The sequence below is a fragment of the Lontra canadensis genome, unplaced genomic scaffold (genome assembly GCF_010015895.1).
Source record: "Lontra canadensis isolate GAN:19392208 unplaced genomic scaffold, GSC_riverotter_1.0 scaffold88, whole genome shotgun sequence".
Classification (NCBI taxonomy): Eukaryota; Metazoa; Chordata; class Mammalia; order Carnivora; family Mustelidae; genus Lontra; species Lontra canadensis.
Window position 1 is genome coordinate 7,784,687 of NW_022631082.1, and position 20,003 is coordinate 7,804,689.

Genomic DNA, 20,003 nt, shown 5'->3' on the forward strand with positions numbered 1-20,003 from the left:
TGCAGATCCGGTGGGTGGCCAGGGGCATAAGGGGTGACGGGGAGATGCCCTGGATTATGGTTCCGGGGGCGGGGGTCACTTGATGAGGGTTGTGGGGAAGTGGGAACTCTGGGCATGGGCAGGCGAGATGGGACAGGGTTGGGAGTTGTGTTTAGGGGCACTGGAGTTTGAGGCCTTTAATGGGTGTGGTTTGGTGGCCTTGGGGATGTGTTAGAGGAGCAGGGCCACAATGAGAGAATTGTTGCTGGGGTCCGCCCTGGCGGCGGCAGGAGCGCAAAGCGCCGAGGATTCCGACTCAGCTGCTCCTCGACACAGCCAGGGCTCGGGCTGGAGCCGTGGCGCATTCTGCGCATGCTCCAGCGGCTCCAGCTTCTCGTGTGGCGTCTCTGCGCCTCTGCATGGAGAGTCCCGGAACTGCACACCCCGGAGGCTCAGGCGGCGCCTCTATCGTCCCCGCCTGGTCACAGGGTTGCCACAGCCCCAACCCGACACATGCCCCGCGCGCAGGTCCTCAGAATGACTTTATTCCCCCGAAGGCTCCGCGCTGCGGTCCTGGGCCCGGCCCGGGGTGGTCTGACTTAGCCGCTGGGACTCCTGGCTCGCCTACAGGTGGCTGAGGCTACTGTGCCTGGAGCTGCGCAGCGAGCTGGCCTCCCAGGCGCTCCTGGTTAGGCCCAGATCCGCAGGGCTGCCCTTGGTGCCGGCCCTCGGGGGCAGGAGGCGAAGCAGTTGGCGTAGCACCGCCTGGCGCAGCAGGATGTACACCCAGGGGTCCAGGATCTGGTTCCATGAAGCAAGGCGCACGGCCAAAAACAGTGGCCGCTGCAGGGAGCTGGAGCCCCAGCCCCCGACGGCCAGCACCACTAACACCTGTGGGAGAAGCCGGTGTGAGCGGTGGGGCAGGTGGAAGAGAAGGGGGCTGGCTGAGGGTGGGGCTGGGATGGATGGGAGCGTGGCCGGAAGGTAAGGGAGCTGTGAGGGGAAGCAGGGGCTTACAGGGAGGGGAAATGGAAGTCTTCGTAAGAAGGAACTATGGAAAGAGGGGCGAAGAAAGCGTGGCAGAAGCATTGGCCTTCAGTGAATGGGGGCTCGAGAAAAAAGGAGAGAAGTCCCAGGGATCCCGAAGGGCTGGGGACCGAGGGGAGGAGAGAGACGGGATGGGGTGGTGGTGGAAGGGGCTAGGGAATGAAGCGTCCGGGTCTGAGGGGTGGGGCTGGCAGGAAGCTTGCCTGGCTGGGGTTAACTACAAAGACTCCGGGCGGGAGTAAGAAAAGGGGACTGGGTGGAGGGGGTGGGATGTCAGACCGAGAGGCCAAAGGGCGGTCTTTCCTGACAGGTGGGGCCTCGAGGGGGTGGGGCCCCGGCTGCGCACGGGAGAACCCAGGTATCCTAGGAGGAAAAGGGGTGGGAGGGGGCAGGGAGGAGCCTGGCCAGAGGGGCGTGTGTGCCCCTCACCAGCAGCGGGCTCCAGCAGATGCACGACACCACCATGATGCCCACGAGCTGGCCCACCATCTCCACATCGTGAGCGCGGGCACGGCGCGCTGAGCCACGGCCCGGGGAGCCTCCGGGGACAGAAGCGACGGACGAGGAGGACGAAGCTGAGGCTGAGCGGGGCGCGTGCGCCCCCCGGAGACGGCGGCCATCAGGGCCGCATGCAGGAGGACGGCGTCGAGAGCGGCGGCGCCAGCGGGCGCGCAGCAAGGCCAGGCCGCTGAGCGTGTTGCACACGAGCGCGGCGAGCAGCGCCACCAGACCGAGGCCGGCGAATAGGCTGGCGAGCAGCGCCTGGCGCCACCCGCCCGCCGGGCGCAGGCCGATGAAGCACCACGTGCCGGGGTACTGCAGCTCGTAGCGACCCACGCGCGCCAGGGGCAGCAGCGCCACCGCCAAAGCCACGGCGGCCAGCGCTGCCAGCACCAGGCGCGCGCGGGCGGTGGAGACGCTCGCAGCGTGCAGCAGCGGCTGCGTGACGCCCACGCAGCGTTCCACGGCCATGCCGCAGCCCAGTAGCAGGGGGCACAGGCCGAAGAAGACCATGCAGCCTCCCAGGAAGTGGCAGGCGCCGCCCGCCGGCGAGCGGCCTGCCGCGTACAGGCGCAGCACCAGCGCCCCAGGGATGACGTGGCCTGCCAGGTCAGTGGCCAGAAGGCTGGCGACGAACAGCAGGAAGGTGGCGGCTGATCGGCGGCGCCGCAGGCGGCCCGCGGCCTGCGCTAGCAGCGCCAGCGCCAGCACGTTGGACACGGCACCCAGGGTCATGGAGAAGATGGGCAGCGCTGGTGACGCGCCTGCCCGGCCGGAGGGAGGCCCAGCCGACGCGTTGAGAACCCCGGGCTCCGCACATGTGGTCGCCTCGACAGCCAGGCTCAGGTTGAGGGGCCCGCAGAGACTCATGTCAGGTGCTGGGGTGGAGGCAGGGGAGAGGAGAAGAGGGCATGGTGAGGCCAGCTAGGAGCACACTGCCCACCATCCGAATGGGACTGGCAGGCAGTCCCACCTCGGATCAACCGGACCCATTTGATGCCACGGCATTCTTCTATCGACTCTGCCCACGGCCACTGCAAGATGACCCTGGCTGCCCTATTCCCCACCCCTTTGACCTCCTCTGCCTCATCAGCCCATCTCTTGCTTGGGGCCTCATTCTTGCCCTCACCACCTTCTCTGTCCACCTTGGTTCCTGGGTCTCTGGCCTTCGAGTCTGTCCCCACTGCTGGGCGTCACAGATCTAGCTCTGACACCCACCACATTTTTGCACCACAGCGAATTCCTTGCCCCTGGCTCCATCTAACACCTGCTGACCCATTTCTGATCGCAGGGCCCCACCTGACCTCACTGCCCCATCCCCGACCATCACATGTCACCTCTTCTCCAGTCCCATGTTTGATGTTCACAGCACCCCCTCCGCCACCATGGGCACATCTCTCCCCACCTCATTGTCCTTTTCCCCACAGCCACATCTCTGTCCCCACCGTCCCTGTCCCTACACTCCCAAGGGTTCTGTTACTGTCTCGCTCTGGCTCTGCCCCTGACCACAGCTGCCTCACCATGGATGCCCTCTGGTTCCCATTCCCACCAGCTCCAGGTCCCTGCCGCAAAGCCCTCAACACGGACCCAGCACCACCCATCCCTGATAACCTGGAGGTGAGGACTAAAAGGGCAGAACTGCCCGCTGGCCACATGGGAAAGGCAGTTAGACAGACAGTAAGACTGACAGGGACAGACAGATGGGGCTGGGAGTCAAGAACACAGGACAGAGTGACTGAAGTAGGCATGGTCCCATCTTCCAAACCCTCCTCTCCCACCAGAGATCCCCATGTCCCAGGCTTCTTACCCACACAGCTTGGGACTCCAGGTCCCCATCGCCTGCTGCTTGGCCCTGCTGCCTGCTGCACCAGCGCCCGCTGCACTAGAGCTCTCTGGAAGGCCAGCCGCTCCCTCTCCCTCCCTCCTGGGGCGGCTCCTCGGCTCCCTGCCTCCTCCCGCTGCCCGCTCTGGCCTCCAGGGGCCGCTCCAGCCATCTCACAGGGCGACCCCCCCCCGCCCCCCGCAGTGGCAAAGACCCCTCTGTGCTCCTGGCAGTGGGCAGGGGACACTCTGGACCCCACCTGCCCCATCAGGAAGGGGGCTCCTGGGGAGTTGGCCTGGTTCCCCATGACCCCCACCCCCTGGCAGGGCGGGAGTAGCCCTCTTCCTCCCCTCCCCCCAGGCGTGGGCCTTTCGCCTGCCTCATTAATAAAGCGGATAAAATCTAAACACTGGAAAATGTGAGCATCGCCCAGGGCGGTGCACTGGGCGGCTGCAGGGGGTGCCTCTGCCCCCACAGGAACTGTGAGGTTGGGGGCTAACCCTGTTTGGAGTCCGCAACACCCTCTTGCCCTGCCAAAGCCTTCGTGGATGCTGGGTCGGTGGTGGTGGGCAGTGCCTCACGTGGACCAACTTGGGTCAGGCCCAGCCTGGCCAGGAGACTCGCCCACAATTTACACAGGGGCTTAGAGCTCCAGCCAGGGCCAGCAGCAAGTCATACCCTGGGGAAGGGAGGCAGGAGAGGAGGCTGAAGAGGGACAGGGGAACCAAGAGGTCTGGTGACCCGGGGACTCTCTTCTGAGACACACAACTGCAGCCTCACATCCTGCCCTGAGAAGGAAGGGCACACATACACACACACCTTACACTTACACACCATTATACCTCTTAACACCCTAAGACCAGATACCATCAGTCTGTCTCTGGCTCAGCAGTAGCCATGTTCCTCAGAGCTTTGGGGTTGGCCATTGTCATACACCTTAATGCACTGTGACTGTGTCACCTCCATGACCCCCAGAGGTGCCCCCATTGTTACTCGCTTTAATTTCTCTCAACAATGCTGAAGTGCATTCCCGTGAGAAAGTGCTGGGAGATCCAGTCTCAGCACCGAGACCCACACAATCCCTACTCTGAGACAGCCCACTAGCCACACTCCGTATCACCCACAGACACCCCTAAGAGTCCAAGACCAGCACCATGAATACACTCCATACGCCATACACATATAGGAGTGCCACCTCCTGGACATCTGGAGATCTTGCTGGTCAACACCTACCCCACGAAGGTGTTAGGTGTTTCCTAACACCCAGAGACACACACCCTCACAGCCTAGGACCCTCCTGAGCTGCCCTTACAGGGCCACACTCCACACAGGTTGCTGCAGGTTACACCCACAAACACCTTGGAACATGAAGACAGTCATTACATCCTGTTCCCTCGACGGAGTCAAAAGCCACCAAAACTCTGTCAGACACAGTCTTACTGCCTAACCACTGAGACACACAGCTACACCCTTTCATGACCTGAGCTGTTTACCAGCACAGAGACATTGAGAGGGACCCTACCAACAGCTGTCTCCATCCCACCCCAGGAAGGCTGCACACACACCCCAAACCTAGCCATCCCTCCCAGCTCCCCTTTCCCAGGCAGGCCCTCCTGTTGAAAGGAGGGATGAAAAAGGGGAGCGGGCTGACCTCAGACATTCCTGCAAGGACCTCTGGCCTGGCTCCCCTTGCTTCAATTCCTGCCCTTCCCTCCAGGTCTGGCCAGGGGCCCACCCCCCTTCCCTGATCCCCACTCAATCCTCAAGGATGAAGTAAGTTGTCAAAACAAGCACGCTGGGTTTATGTCCAGTGCAGACCATGGCGCGCCATGGACGCCAGCAGATCCCACACATCCAGCGTCAGCAGAAACAGGGGCTACATCATGACTGCTCCCCTCGGTCTTGGGTGCAGGGCTACTCCCCACAGCATTTGTCTTAGCAGGCTTCCATCCCAGGCCCCCATCTTTCTTTTCCCAAGCCAAGCTTCTGCACCGCCCCCCAGCCTGGCCCAGGTGTTCCCTATGGCCCTGGGTGATAACAGCCTTGCACCCACTGTTCACATCAGGCCTGAGGTGGCGGGAGGCTTTGTTCGAGAGGGAGCAAGATTTGAACCTCAGTAGGCCAGGAAGCTCCGGCCTTTGACTGGAAGCCTGGTGGCCCGCAGCCAGAAACCTCATCAGGCGGAACGGGTTGAGGGGGTGGCCCATGCAGGCTCCTAATTCAATTTGGAGCCCGAGGAGGATGGATTTCAGCTGCTACATTCTTTCCCAGCCTTGGCTCACCCGCTTCTCCCACCACGAAGCCAAAGCTGAAGCCGCCACACAGGTCCAACAGCAGATAGATTCTTTATGTTCAAGACAGCAAATTCAGATACAAAAGCCCACTGCCATCCTCCCTCCTGCCCCTTCTGTCTGAGGCTGGGCTGAGGGAGACACAGAGGGCAGGGGAGGGAGGGAGGTTCGGGGTTCACAGCAGACTAGTGTTTCCAATGCGGAGGTAACAGACTCCACGGTGAGGGGGCTCCTCTCTGGGTGGGGCACGGGGGGGGAGGGCATTATTGCATTTGCTGAGGGGGGGATGCCCCCCTTCTGCATTCCCTGCAGCAGGAAATGAGGGAGGTCACGACCCCCAAACAGGCCCCAGGGAGATGAGAGACCAGTTTGGCAGCTGATGCGGAAAGTGTTGGGGGCGGGGGTGGCCGCCCAATCTGGCTGGTCCCTCCCCCCACCCCCTGTGCCTGACCCAGCTGAGGTAGGTGGGGAACATGGCAAGGGGGGACTGGGCACCCCAGCCAGGGTGGGAACTGGGGCGGGGTGGTACCGATTGGAGTGGGGCAGAGGCCCGGGCCCACCTCCACTCTGTGTCATCCTTGGGGTGCGGAGCAAAGGTCCAAGCCAGATGCTGGGGTCCAGGCCATGGTGGCCCTCCCACGGGGGGCTCCCACCAAGCGGAGCCAGGTCACTGAGAGGTCTGGAAGGGGGCCTAGAAGCGGCCGACCTTGGCATCCCCAATGGCACCCCAGACGTCAAAGACGAACTCATCAGGGAAGGCAAAGTCACCGAGCCGTTCGTCCAGGGCCTCGGCTAGCTCATCTGGGTTCCTTTTGTCCTTTCCAAGCTCCACCATGGTGGCCGCTGGACAAGGGTGTGGGGGGCAGAATGGAAGCACAGATGACAGAGGTCCTCAGGTTAGACCCAGCCCCACATGACCTAGAAGCCCCCTCCCCCAGGCTCACACCCATCCCCAGATCCAGACGTCCCCACTCACCCAACTCCGTGTCCCTGATGCCCATGTAGCTCTCCAGCAGGTCATCTACCTTCTCAATCGCCTTCTCCTCAAAGGCTGAGGGCTGGCGGGGGGAGGGACAATGACATCACAATAATGTGAATGTATTTATAATTGTACCTATTAAGTGCGGGACGCTCTTTTCACCACTTTACACATACTGACCCACAGCTCATCCTCACCACAACCTGTGACGGTATTACTATCCCCCCTACTTTACAAACAAGGAAACTGAGGCCCACCTGCCCAACAAATGTCCCAGAGCTGGTGTGTGGCAGAGGTGGATTTGAATCTATTGCCCAGAGCCACCTATGGATGCCCAGGGAAGGAGGGCTGGGCCCTGGCTAGAATACTCACCACATCTTCTACTGTGGCAGGGCCTCGGGATCTGAGCCGGAGGGTCCCTCGGCCAGTGCCCAGCTGGGGGCCAGAGCCTGGGCGGCCACCCCCTGAGCGTACACCGATCATGTCTGTGGAAGGCAGGGAAGGGTTAAGGGTCTGGGAAGCCCAATTCCAGCATACCTTGGGCAGGATCCCCAGCAGCCTGGACTCTGATACCCCCTTCTACCTTCTCCAAGCTTCTGCAGGCTCTGGGGATTTGTGGTCTGAGGTGACCCCAGGAGGGCAGGACTCCTGACCCAGGCTTGGCATGGAGGGGGGAGTGAGGGAACGGGTAAGGACAGGCAGGGGCTGAGAATGGAAAAGGCTGGAGGAGAGACAGAAGGGGGCCCTGTTCCCAGGGCCTGAGAGACAGGAAGGGGGTGGGGTCTGGGTCTTGAGCTGTTCTCCCCAAGGCCAAGGGGATATAGCTGCTGGGTCAAAGACCAGCCCTATCTGCCTGGGGAAGTGTTTGAGAGTCCCCCACCCCCACCTCAGGGGCCTTAGGCCCATTCCAGAGAGTTAGTGAAGTCAGACAGAAAAGTGGGGGTGCAGGAACAGGGCAGCCAACCCTGGCTTTTCAGGGCTGGGGGGGTAGCTTGCCAGGGTTGGGGGCGCTTGGCTGGGCTAATGGTTGGGGAAGCTGGGTGTGGGGGCACCTTCCTTCTTGTTCTCACCCTCCTCCCAGGCTGGGCGGAGAGCCAGCAACCCCTCCCCAGGGCAAGGCGGAGCTATCTCCCCACTCCACTGCAGCTGGCTGGCCTTGGGCGCCACCTGCTGGTGCCTCCCTGCCACTGTGGCCTGAACCCAAGCAAATAGGGCCTCCACGGAGGTCAAGGTGGAAGCCCCCTCACCAAAGGCCTTGCGAGGCTCTGTGAGCTTCAGTGTGAAGGTGCGGCCTCGGGGCAGCTCCTTGAGCAGACGGGCCACCTCGTAGTGTCGACAGCCCAGCAGACTCTGTCCGTTGATGGCCTCAATCATGTCACCCACACTGATGAGCTGGATATGGTCGATCACGCTTCCCTCCTTAATGCGCTGCAGGGAGAGCAGCTGTCAGCCCCCAGGGCTCTGGCCTTCGCTCCCACAGCCCATCCTCACCCTCAGGACTCCGGGGGCCCCATCCCCCCAAGCACCTTGATGAAGGCATAGCCGGCCCCGTTGTCAGTGATGGTGAGCCCCAGCGCCTCCTCTGACTTGAACACCTCTACCTCCTTGCGCTGCCCCTTGACGTGGGCAAAGATGAAGTCCTCCAGCCCGATCTGGCCCCCCAAGAGCTTGTCCATGTCCACTTTGTGGGTGTTGAGGGTACAGAACATCACCTGCATGGGCGGGAGACACTCAACCCTTACCTCCCTCCCTCACCCTTTGCTAACCACCACCTGAGGGGCAAGGAGGGAACTGGGAAAGGGCTGTGGGTCCCCACCCCAGTGCCTGACCACCCCAGAGTGGCCCCCTCCAGGAGGCAGCTCTGCTAGGGCTGGGATTTCTGTTCTAGCAAAAACTCCCTGCAGCTCCCAGGGCACAGAGCCTGGCATGCAGTGGGTGCTCAGTAAGGGCTTGTGGAACAAATAAAGGGGCACAGGATACCCACCACACCTACTAGGACCCCTGCATCTACTTCCTGCTCAGTCCTACTGTTGCTTTTCTTGCCTCCCTTCCTTCCAGCTCCCAAGTCCCAATGCATCACAGAGAAATCAACCTCGCATCTGACGTTCAGATCCCATAATCAACTGGGGCGCAAGCCTCCTAATGCATGATAGGAATGTCGCATCCAGCCCTGGCCACCCATTTCTGCTGTCCACGGGGCATAGGCCTCCCAGTGCCTAATGGGAACTCAGCACTCAGCCCTAATCTCCAGCTTTCCATAGTTCACTGGAGTGCAGGCATCCTAATGACTGATGGGAACTTGGCATCCAGTGTGGCCACCAGCTCTCACGATCCACTAGGGAGCAGGCCTCGGTGTATGGAACTTCAGCATCTGAGCCACAGCTCACGAGGAGGAGGCATGCCCAGGCCTCAGCCCACCATCAGGGACCCTGGTGCCCAGCTCCCCAGTGGGTACCTCGGCAGCTGGCAGCCGGAAGGCCTCGGCGATCTTTCCGTACAGCTCCTTGACGTTGGTGAAGCCCTCAATGCGACCCGTGGGACTGCCGTGGGCCAGCTGGGTGTGGAACACGAGGCGGGGCCGCAGGGCCGGGGGAGGGGGGGGCAGGCCCATTTGGGGCCCCCCTGCCCCACCCCCACCCAGGGGCCCTGGCTCCCCCACGCCCAGCCCTCCACGGCCTGGCTCAGCCTCCTCATTTTCCACCAGAGGCGGCGCCTTTTTCCGCCGCCCCAGTCCCAGCGGCATGAGCAGTGAGAAGCGTGAGCTCACTCAGGAGATCTGCAGGGCAGGAAAATGCACTCAGGGCCTGGGCAGTGGCCTCAGGTTGCCTCTCTCACACTGTTAGCCCCCTACTGGCCTTAGGAAATATTTAGAGAATAGACTGTCCTTGGTTCAAAACCGGTGCCCAGCACTTACACACCTTGTAGAGAAGTAATATGAGCAGCTAATACCTGCTAAGACCCCAAACAAACTATGCTGTGACCTTCCTTTATCCTCATGCCACATCGGGATGTGGGGACAATATTATGTTACGAGGATGCCCATTTAGCAGATGAGAAAATGGAGGCTCGGAGTGGTTACATTCCCCTTTATTTTTCTATTGGCACCGATGGTCACTAGTGCTGTGCACAAAAAAACTGACTCTCCCTTCAAAGCACACAGGCAGGTGACACTTGCTGACCTCTGTGTAACTGGGTGGGCATATGACTATAGTTCTGCCCAATGAGTTGTGAGAGGAAGTGACCCATGACATTTCTGGGCCGAAAGCATTTGCTCACTGGAGTGAGAGATGCCGGGGTTCTCTATTTCCTGGGCAGGGTGCATCTGATATGGTAGTGACTCCATTGGCCAGGACCTAAGTGACTATAATGAATGGAACCTCCTGCTGAGCTACGATGATGTATCAGGAACAAAAAAAAATAAACCTTTGTGGAGTTCAGCCACTAAGATTTGGGGGGTTCTTTGTTACTGTTGCAAAACTTGTCCTGACAGATACGGTCTTTTTCTTTCCTTTACCTCCACTCTCCCTTTTTTCTTCCTCCCTCCTTCCAAACAAATATTTTTTGCATACTTACTATACTCCATGCAGCACTGCAGATCTTGCCTTCAGTAAGATAACCAAGTTCCCTGACCAGGGCCACTATGTGCAGTTACACAGGTTGTTCACTGTGCAAAAGCACCAGACCAGGGCTGCAAGTGGGACTTAAATTCATTCAGCCTGTGCTCTGCTTGTCAAGCTGATGTGTTTGCCAGGGGGAAGGGCTACCTCCTTCCAATTCCCTTCTAGATGCCATGTATGCTAGCTGGGGCTCTGTCCAGCTGTCCAGAACATATAGTCCAGAGAAGACACACAGTGAGCAAGCACATGTGTGAAAGTCTAATATAATTCCTAATTGTGCTATGAAGACAATAAAACAAGGCAAGTTCTTCTACACCCAAGTTCAAGGAGGGCCTCTCTGAGCAGGTGAAACTGAACCTGAGACCTGAGTGACAGGAAGCAGTATCCACATGAGGATGTGAGCAGGTCGGCTCCAGGCAGAGGGAACGGCCAGGCCAGTACAAAGGCCCTGAAGTGGGGACATACTTGGTGTGTTTGAAGAACAGCTGGGAGGCCTGTGTGGCCGGAACAGAGTGCAGAGTGCTAAGGGGGACAGTAGGAAGAGGTGAGGGCAGGGAGGGGGTGGGGCAGAGCTAGCAGGGCCTCCTGAGCCCAGGGAGTACTTAGGCCTTTGCTCTGAGTGAGGTGGTGGCCACGGGAGGGCTCTGAGCAGACTCTCGGGCTCACAGAACAGCAGGAGCCCAGTGTAACCAGAGTGCAACGAGCAATGGGAGGCAGAAGAGGGGTTCTACAAGAAGCGACAGGGGGTGCGAGGGGTCGACTCTGCAGGCCTTCCAGACTGGGAAAGAGCTCAGATTTCATTTTTGAGTCACACGTCCATAGTCACAGAAGCCGGCTGCACACTCTGGTCTGTCTGACGCCCACGCAGCATGGCTCCCTAAGCAACTCCATCCACCCTGGGCTTGGGATGTCTGCTCTGCAAGGGGGGACATTCCACCCACCTGGCCAGGCTGTGGTAAGGATCTCCTTATGCCACATTTTTCTGTGTAAAGAGTACTTCTGGCTCCCTCCCTTAAAACCTCTTCCTCCAGGGGGCCATCCTGGATTCAGCCAAGCCCAGTTGGCTGCACCCACTCTCGTGCCTCTATTTGTTTGCACCTGCATTCATTCATCTGTTCTTCAACACCTCCTCCAGTGGCCCCTGCTCCAGCCCCAGCATCTCTCACCTACACTAGTGCAGTCGCCTCCTCCAAGTCTGCCGGCTTCTGCCCTCACTCTCCACGGTCTATGTCAACACAGCAGCCAGAATGATCCTGTAAAACATATGTCACATCACACCTGTCCTCTGCTCTGACCACTCCCCCCCCCCCCGCAACCCGGGGCTCCCACTTCCTTCAAAGTAAAAGCCAACATCCTTCCCTTGACCCACAGACCTCCCAAAATCTGCCCTCCATCACTGCCCTCCCCTCCTCTCCTCCCACTCTCCGCCTTGCTCATACCTCCCAGGCACACAGGCCTTTCCCCTGTTCCTTTGGCATCCCTGGTGCAGCCCAGACTCAGGGCTTCTACACCTGACTCTGCCCTCTGGCATCTCCCACAACTCATTTCATCCACTGTTCTTGTTCACTGTTTTCTCAAAGGGCAAGGAATTTTGTCTGCCTTTTTCATTCCTATACTCTCAGTGCAGAGAACAGTGCCCAGTGAGTAGCAGGTGCTCAATAAATATTTGCTGAATGAATGGATGGATGAGTGATCCTAATATTCCTTAGCCCACCAGTCCCTGTGCCTGGCTCTGGGGAGGCAGAGGAGCACAGGCTGGAGGCCCTGCCCCGAGGGAGTCTTGTCTTGCCCGCAAAAGCGCAAGCCCCACCTCTGTGGTCCTCATCCTTTGCCTCCCAGCACGGTGCTAGGGACAAGGCAGGTGCTCCATCCAGCCACACAGACACAGAATATCTCCCTCACTTTTCACTGTGGTTTTGTTTTCACTCCCTTCATAATCAAGGATGCATAACAATATTTTTTTTTGTAATGGGTGGTGGCAGGGAAGGGCAGAGGGAGAGGGAGGGACTTGAATCTTAAGCAGGTTCCACGACTAGTGCAGAGCCCACTGAGGGGCTTGATCTTGCAACAGAGATCATGACCTGAGCCGACATCAAGAGTCGGATGCTTAGGGGCGCCTGGGTGGCTCAGTGGGTTAAGCCACTGCCTTCGGCTCGGGTCATGATCCCAGGGTCCTGGGATCGAGCCCCGCATTGGGCTCTCTGCACAGCAGGGAGCCTGCTTCCCTTCCTCTCTCTGCCTGCCTCTCTGCCTACTTGTGATCTCTGCCTGTCAAATAAATAAATAAAATCTTAAAAAAAAAAAAAAAAGAGTCGGATGCTTAACCGACTGAGCCACCCAGGCTCCACATTTAACAACTTTTAAGACATTTATTAACTGCTTGGATGTGTCCTTTTGTGAATTGCCTATTTAAGTCTTTAAAAATTGCAGTTTGTTTGTTTTTTTATTGTAATGCCTATCTTTCTTTTCTTACTGATTTGTGGAAACTCTTTATATATTTGGGATACTAGTATTTTATTGGTTACTTCATCTGTCTATCCATAGCACCCGTCATGGTAGGAATTTGCTGAATATTTGACAAAAAGCAAATTCTGAATGAATAAACCAATGCCGTCCCCTCAGATTATTTCATCACACTCAGTGATGCTTAAAAAGATTAAAACGAGGGGTGCCTGGGTGGCTCAGTTGTTAAGCATCTTCCTTCATTCAGCTCAGATCATGATCTCAGGGTCCTGGGATCAAGCCCCACATCTGGCTCCCTGCTCAGCGGGAAGCCTGCTTCTCCCTTTCCCACTCCCCTTGCTTGTGTTCCCTCTCTCGCTGTATCTTCTATCAAATAAATAAAATCTTAAAAAAAAAAAAAGATTAAAACAAAAAAATCCCAAACCCCTTATCATCATCTCCTCTGGTTCTCTTCCTGCTGCCCCTCACACATCTCAGCAGGATGCTGTGAACATGAGTCTGGAACCCGACCTCTCCACTTACTAGCGGTATGACCTTGGGCAAGTGTCTTATCTTCTCTGATCTCCAAGGAAATCATACATGTGCCTGGAACAGTTCCTGGCACATGAGAAGGGTTCCATAAATGGTGATCTTTTTTTTAACTACTATTTCCATCTGTACCACCTTTCAGTCAGTTGACAAGATTCAAACTTCCTCCTTGACCCAGGGCCCCCGCATCCTGATCATCAATTCCCAATCTCATTACTCTGCCTAGGCTTGCTGCCCTGGTTCAGGTGAGTTTCCATATCCTCACCGGCGAGGAGGGAATAATGGCAGTGAGGAAAGTAAGTGATTAATGAATTTGCCTTCCAGGCTAGAAGAGGCAGGGCAGCCTGAGTTCAAATCCCACCCTTGCCACTTACCAGCTGTGTAGCCGTGGGCAAGTCACTTCATGTGATCGGGCCTCAGTTTTCTCATTCAAAAAAAAAAAAAAAAAACAGCAGAATTCCTGTACAGGAATCCAAAGAGATTATGCAAACAACCTGATTAGCATTTTGCCTGACATTTGATTTAAGGAAACTGTTACTATTATTGTCATTATTATTATGGCCTCCTCCCCTGCCTGGCCCATCCCAGAAACCTCCCAGTCCACTCCACTCTGCCTGCGGAGGTCTAGCCTAGGCCACCTCCTCCAGGCAGCCTCCCTGGCTTGCCTCAGCCTGCTGGAACCGCCCCTGTGGTCCAGACGGCTCAGGCCCATGCACTTAATTACATGTTGCCCTGGCAGAACTCTTGTCTTTCAGTCTTAGGCTGCTATTTCACTTCGTGTCTCTATTTTAAAATGTAAACCAGATCGTGTCACTCCCCAGCTTCAAAACTTACAACAGTTTCCCACCTTACAGAGGAAAAGCTCCAAACTCCTTCATATGAGCCACAGACCCCTGCAGAATTGACACTTTAGCTGCAGCTGGTGGCTCAGTCACACTATTCCAAGCTCCATCTAGTGTCAGAGCCCTTAATGGGGCTGAGCCCGTTGCCTGATCTTCGCGAGGCTACCTTCTTTTTGTCCTGAGATCCTGTCTCCAAAGTCACCTCCACCAAGAGCTCCCCCCCAGATTCTACCATGCCACCCCCTCATATTTTATTCATAGCACCTAGCACTTCTACCATCTGCAGGTACCTTCTTTATTTACTTGTTAACTTGCTTGTTGCCTGTCCCTCCCCCACCCCCAACTAGAATGGCAGCTCCTACAGAGGAGGGATTTTTGTCTTGTTCCCTATTGCGTTCTCTGTGCCAAGAACCACGCCTGGCACATAGCAGGTGCTCAATAAATGTTTGTAGAATGGACGGATGTGCCTGATGTCCTCATTCTGACTACTCTCTGAGCCCTCTTATCCTCAGAACATGCCATGGAGTTGCTGCCACCCCCTCCCCACGTTCCGAGTCTCCCCTCAAACCTGAACATAGGGATAGAGAAAAAGAGTGCCAGCCTGAGCACCAAGCACATTGGCTTGAATCCCAGCATCCCACCATCTCTTCCCTGGGAAGGGCCTGAAACTTAGCAACTCCACAACCACACAGAATCATGGTGGGGGCAGCAGGAAGTGGGGAAGGGGGTTCCTGGGAGCTGACATAAGCTGGGGGCAGGGGGTCACCAACACCAAGCCTCCCCTTTCTAATAGGATATTGCTTTGGAGAGGAGGGCGGGAGGCCTCTGATTCAGTCTTGAAAAACCGGCTCCTGGGCGTTTCCGGGGAGAACGCCTACTGCCCAGGCCTCAGCCCAAGCTTCCCAGAGGGGCCCAGCGGGCAAAGCAACCCCAGGCCCTGTCTCCCCTGCAGGTGTCACTCTCTTCTGAGGACCTAAGTGTTCATGTCTTGTCTTTCTAGCACAGGGGAGACAAGGTAGGACTGGTGTCTGGAGACCTCTTAAGGGGAAAGCAAAGACCAGCAGGTGTAGCCCAGATGTGTGCATGGGTGGGGGGTGGGAACAGCAGCCGGCAAAGGAGCTGGTCAGGAAAACCTGAACCATGGAGCCACTGGGCCACCAAGTCATCTAGTCTAGGGGTTGAGACTGCAGTTCTGGACTCTGAAGCACGGGTTTGAGTTCCAGATCTGTCACTCACTAGCTGTGCCACCTTGGGCAAGTCACTCTACCTCTCTGGGTACGTTGCTTCACCTCTAAAAGAAGTAACAGCACCTCCCATGAGGTGTTTAGACTCAGTGATATGCATGGTAAATACCTGACACGGAAGCGTTCAGTAAGTGCTAGCCGGGGTGATGTTTTCATTATTATTATCGGGACCTCGGTCCTCTCCAGGTCCCACTAGGCCCCTGGAGGACTGGGACGAGGCCAGCTCCAGGGAGGTGCCCTGGCAGGGCTCAGAAATACCGACCCCGCGCCCGTCCCCTTGGGGACCGGGACTGTCCAGAGGACCGCAGGGAGCAGACTGGGCTGTCGACTCCATCCCAGCGGCGGCAGGCGTTTGACCCTAACCTGTCGGGGAGACAGGCGCCCCTCTGGGAAGGGGCCTCGGGCATCCTGGAGCCCAACCTAGACCTCCAGCCCTGTCCATGGGGCTGGCCCCACCCCGCTCGATCCGCCGAATCCCCGCGGGTCTGCTACCCCGCAGGTCCGCGCTGGGGTCCCCGAAGCCGCTGTGCCGCGCCCCGCCCGCGGGGGCACTCACCTGCGCCGCCGCCGCCACCCAGCGCGAGCCCGGCTCGGCCCTCCGCAAACTCCGGCCCGGGCCTCTCCCTGAGCCGCGGCCAGGGGGGCGGGGTCCGCGCCCGAGCCCGGCCAATCAGGAGCCGCCGTCCGACGCTCGTGGCCAATCCTCGCCGTGCCGCCCTGCCCCGGGCGGGCCCGACGGAAACATTCCAGCGGGATCCCTCCGCCTCTCCCGGCTCTTCCCCCCCCCCGGCGCCGCGGCGCAGTGGACCTTCCCACCCCGCCTAAAGCCGCGACAGGCTGTACCACCACAGGGCGCGGAGGGGGGACCTGGGGCTGGGCCCCTGCCAATCGCGAGGAAGGAAGACCGGCAACCAATGGGAAGCTGGGCCCCCTGGACCACGTGCTGTTGGCTGAGTGTCGGTCTAGGGTGTCGGGGGTGGTAAGGGGCGGGTGGGCTGGTTGTGGGAGTCAGGTGACCGGGGCTAAGTTTCGGGCAGAGGGAAACTCCCCACATCCGGAAAAGCTGACCCTTTAGAAGACCTGGGAGGGGGCCGAGGGCAGCCCCCAATCCAGTGCTCCTCGTCTGCCCCTGCTCCAGCCCGGCCATCCTCGGAGCGGATCAAAAGGATGCATTCATTCTAGGCAGGCGGGCGAGCGGGCGGAGGATCGAGATGAATAGGGAGGGTCCCGAGTGTCCCTGCTTCCTGGGGTGTACAATGGACAAGGACATTCATTCATTCATTCATTCACTTGTCAAATATTTCATGTGCCCCTGCTCCGTGCCAGGCTCTGTCCTATCTCTGCAGATATTTCAACGAGTAAGCTGAACGTGCTTCTGGTAGAGGTAACAGCGCGTGCAAAAGGCCCAGAGGCTGGACAGAGAGATACTGCACATTTTGGGAGAGTGCAATATCCTAGGAGCTAGCAAAACTGTATGAAACGGTGCATGGTAGGGAAGACAAAGGCGAGATGGACTGCTCGGCTGTTGATTAGACCAGCGAATATTTACTGAGCACATAATATGTCTAGGTTTCAAAGGGTATCCAACCAGTCCAAGCCTCTGTCCTCTCATGAGGCTGTCCCCTCCATCTAACTGCCTCCCGGACCCCGCCCCCTGCCTGGGTCCGGAGACAGACACCGTGGAGAGGAGCCTCTCAGCACATGTGTGAATGAGAGACAGGTGATCTCAACATCATCAGGTCTGCCTCCTAACTGGGATTTCTCAGGCAGGAGTAGATCCAAGAAACAAAGACACAAGCGCACCTCATACCAGGACTCAGTTCCCAGGACAGGTGAAATTTCCTTGTTCTACCTCTAAGCCGACCTCTGGCGCAGTTGACATTGGACCAGGAGCTTGTTCTGGGAATTTTAGTTCTTGGAGGCCTCTAATGGCTGCGACTCTGCTCAATGTTCATTGAATGACTGGGTCTCTGAAGTCCCCAGGGTGAGCTGCTGTGTATCCCAGCCCCTCAGGTCCTACAGACTGGCGGAGTGAAAGAGGAGAGTGAGGCCTGGGCTTAGCCACTGAGGGCTGCGAGTCTGGCCCCACCCAGCTGGCAAACACTGTCACTGCCATGGCAACAGCCACAGCTATTGTCCTTCTCTTCCTATTCTGCTGACCTCTGCCATCCCCACTGGGTGATCAGTTGCTATGGCTCGGCCACTGCCCTCTGTGGGACTGTACCCACTGCCCTGTTTGCGCCTGGCATCTGAGCTGCCCTCTATACACCTGAAGAGGACAGTATGTGGGGCCACCGGGACAGTAGAGTCCTGAGCAGAGTCCACTTGAACCCCCCTGTTGGTTGGTTGATGAGGAGGTCCCCCAGGGAGGGGTGAGGGGGTTGTCCAAGGGCACAGAGCAGGCCACCTCTTTATCCAGTTTTGTAGCTCAAGAGGCTGGGAGGCCCAGCTGCTGAGGAGTTCACACTCCAGGGCTGCCTTTGCTCCCTTTGGAAAAAATAATCTGGAATGCCAGCTAATACATACAGAAGGAGGGGCGCCTGGGTGGCTCAGTGGGTTAAGCCTCTGCCTTCGGCTCAGGTCATGATCTCAGGGTCCCGGAATCAAGTCCCGCATTGGACTCTCCGCTAAGCGGGGAGCCTGCTTCCCACCCCCCTCTCTGCCTGCTTATGATCTGTCAAGTAAATAAATAAAATCTTAAAAAAAAATACATACAGAAGGAAAGATTGAGTTAGAAAATCCCCATTTTGCAGCCAGGAGAGAAATAATTAATTCAGGCTAGGCTCCTCAGTGGAGGAAGTAGATATTCACACAGTCTCAAAGGACCAGGCTCCAAATTGCTCGTTAATTACACTGGGGGAAGGATACTTTGGAAAAAGCACCAGGGAGAAACCTGGCCATCACCACTTTCACCGAGTGATCAAAACTATTATCTCCAGTGATGGGACAGGCCAACCTCACATGCCCCTTGCTGTGACAACATCACCTACAAAGTACCTGGTCCTGCTCAAAGTGTTTAACCTGGATCTACTCATGAGGACACAACCATATACTTCCCGATTAAGGGAGTTTCTGCCAACAAATAAACAAATAACCCCAAACCAAAAAACAAAAACCAAAAATGCCTGGAGTGTTCAGATAGATGTATATCAGGAAAGGAAAAATCAATCCATTAATTGAATGAATGAATGGAATGCTGGGGAACAGTTTGAAGGAGATAGAGGTGACAACCAAAATCAGTGTATGATCCTTGATTGGATCCTTGATAAAAATAAAAAAATAAATAAAACAGCTATGAAAGATACTCTTGGGCTACTCGAGGATATTTGAATGTGGAGTGGATATTAGATAATACAGCCATATTAAATTTCCTGAATGTAAGCATTGATCTATGGTTAGATAAGAGAATGTTCTTATTCTGGGGAGAAACACACTGAATTATTTAGTGGTAAATTTGTGATAGCGGCAACTGCCAAATGGCTCACAAAAATATATATGGATATATTCTATATACAATATCATAATATGGTATACATTAATATTAATATAGAGGAGGGAGTGGGGAGAGAGAGTGCATACAGGTGAGCACAATTGTGGCAAGGTAATAACAATTGCCACCGAATCCAGGAGAATAGCATATGGGTTTTCATTTTACCATTTTTGTGCATTTTCTATGTCTTTGAAAATTTCAAAATAAACATTAGGGGAAAATACCCCCAATTCCCTCCCATCTCTGGTACAACATGGCAGGAGGCTCAACATGCCCCTTTTTGAGTGTTTTCTTGAAAATGTGCAATTTTTCAAAGATTTTATGTATTTATTTGACAGAGAGAGAGAGAGAACAAGCAGAGGGAGCAGCAGTCAGAGGGAGAGGGAGAAGCAGGCTCCCTGCTGAGCAAGGAACCTGACAACAAGGGAACTCCATCCCAGAACCCTGGGATCATGACACTAGCTGAAGGCAGATGCTTAACTGACTGAGCCACCCAGGTGCCCCTGAAAATGTGCATTGTTTGATGTGGGTGTTTTACTATACTTGGGCTTCCTACTTTTGTTTTCCAGTTAGCACTGTAGCGCTTGCTTGCTTGTTTGCCTATTTTTGCTGTATGCCTTAAAGATCCATCCATGTTGCCAATCTCTTAAATCTGTTTTCTTCTAATTTCTACTTGGTCCTCCATGGATATATCCCTCACATCTCACTACTGTGTCCCCTGGGGATGGACACCAGGCAGCCTCCAGCTCCCCACACTGCTGCCTTGGACATGTCCCCTTACTGACCTGGTGGGAATCCCCCTAGGAGAGAGACCAGGATGCAGATGTGCTGGGTCACAGGGCACAATCAATTGCTATGTGGCCTCTTGGACTTGCTGTCCCCAGTCACATCTTCTGTCAGTGCAGAAGGGCCTGTGTACCCACATCTCCCCCAGCTGTTAGCTTTTTCCATCTTCTAATTTTTGCCACTTTGACTCACTGTCAAGTGCCAACAGCATTGCTATCTTTCCCATTTTTCTGATTTCTGGTCACTTTGAGCCTCTCCTTATTTACTCAGTGGCCTTCAGTTTCTCCTCTTTTGTAAATTGCCTGTTCATACCCTTGGCCCTGTTTCCACTTGGGTTGCTATCTTTTACTTGTTGATTTGCATGTGCTCCTCATGGAGGCAAGACCTGCACTGTCCAATCTGTTCTGTCTCCGT

At 56.4% G+C, this 20,003-nt stretch overlaps 2 protein-coding genes across 4 annotated transcripts; both read right to left on the reverse strand.

The window, feature by feature from the left end:
- Positions 1–503: 503 nt before the first annotated feature.
- PTGER1 (prostaglandin E receptor 1) lies at positions 504–3,394 on the reverse strand. Its single transcript, XM_032835920.1, has 3 exons — positions 3,335–3,394; positions 1,456–2,405; positions 504–870 (listed from the first exon to the last, which is right to left on the reverse strand). The coding sequence occupies exons 2-3, from the start codon at positions 2,395–2,397 to the stop codon at positions 604–606; spliced, it is 1,209 nt and encodes a 402-aa protein (XP_032691811.1). The 5' UTR covers positions 2,398–2,405; positions 3,335–3,394; the 3' UTR covers positions 504–603.
- A 2,277-nt stretch (positions 3,395–5,671) lies between these two features.
- GIPC1 (GIPC PDZ domain containing family member 1) lies at positions 5,672–15,944 on the reverse strand. Of its 3 annotated transcripts, none has more exons than XM_032835926.1 (8): positions 15,870–15,944; positions 11,403–11,489; positions 9,075–9,395; positions 8,146–8,331; positions 7,867–8,047; positions 6,992–7,104; positions 6,617–6,698; positions 5,672–6,483 (listed from the first exon to the last, which is right to left on the reverse strand). In XM_032835926.1, exons 3-8 carry the CDS (start codon positions 9,360–9,362, stop codon positions 6,332–6,334), a joined length of 1,002 nt encoding a protein of 333 aa, XP_032691817.1. In that variant the 5' UTR covers positions 9,363–9,395; positions 11,403–11,489; positions 15,870–15,944; the 3' UTR covers positions 5,672–6,331. The 3 variants fall into 3 exon arrangements, with proteins under 3 accessions (XP_032691817.1, XP_032691814.1, XP_032691818.1); XM_032835923.1 differs by lacking the exon at positions 15,870–15,944 and adding an exon at positions 13,602–13,791; XM_032835927.1 differs by lacking the exons at positions 11,403–11,489; positions 15,870–15,944 and adding an exon at positions 10,193–10,656.
- Between the last annotated feature and the right edge of the window lie 4,059 nt (positions 15,945–20,003).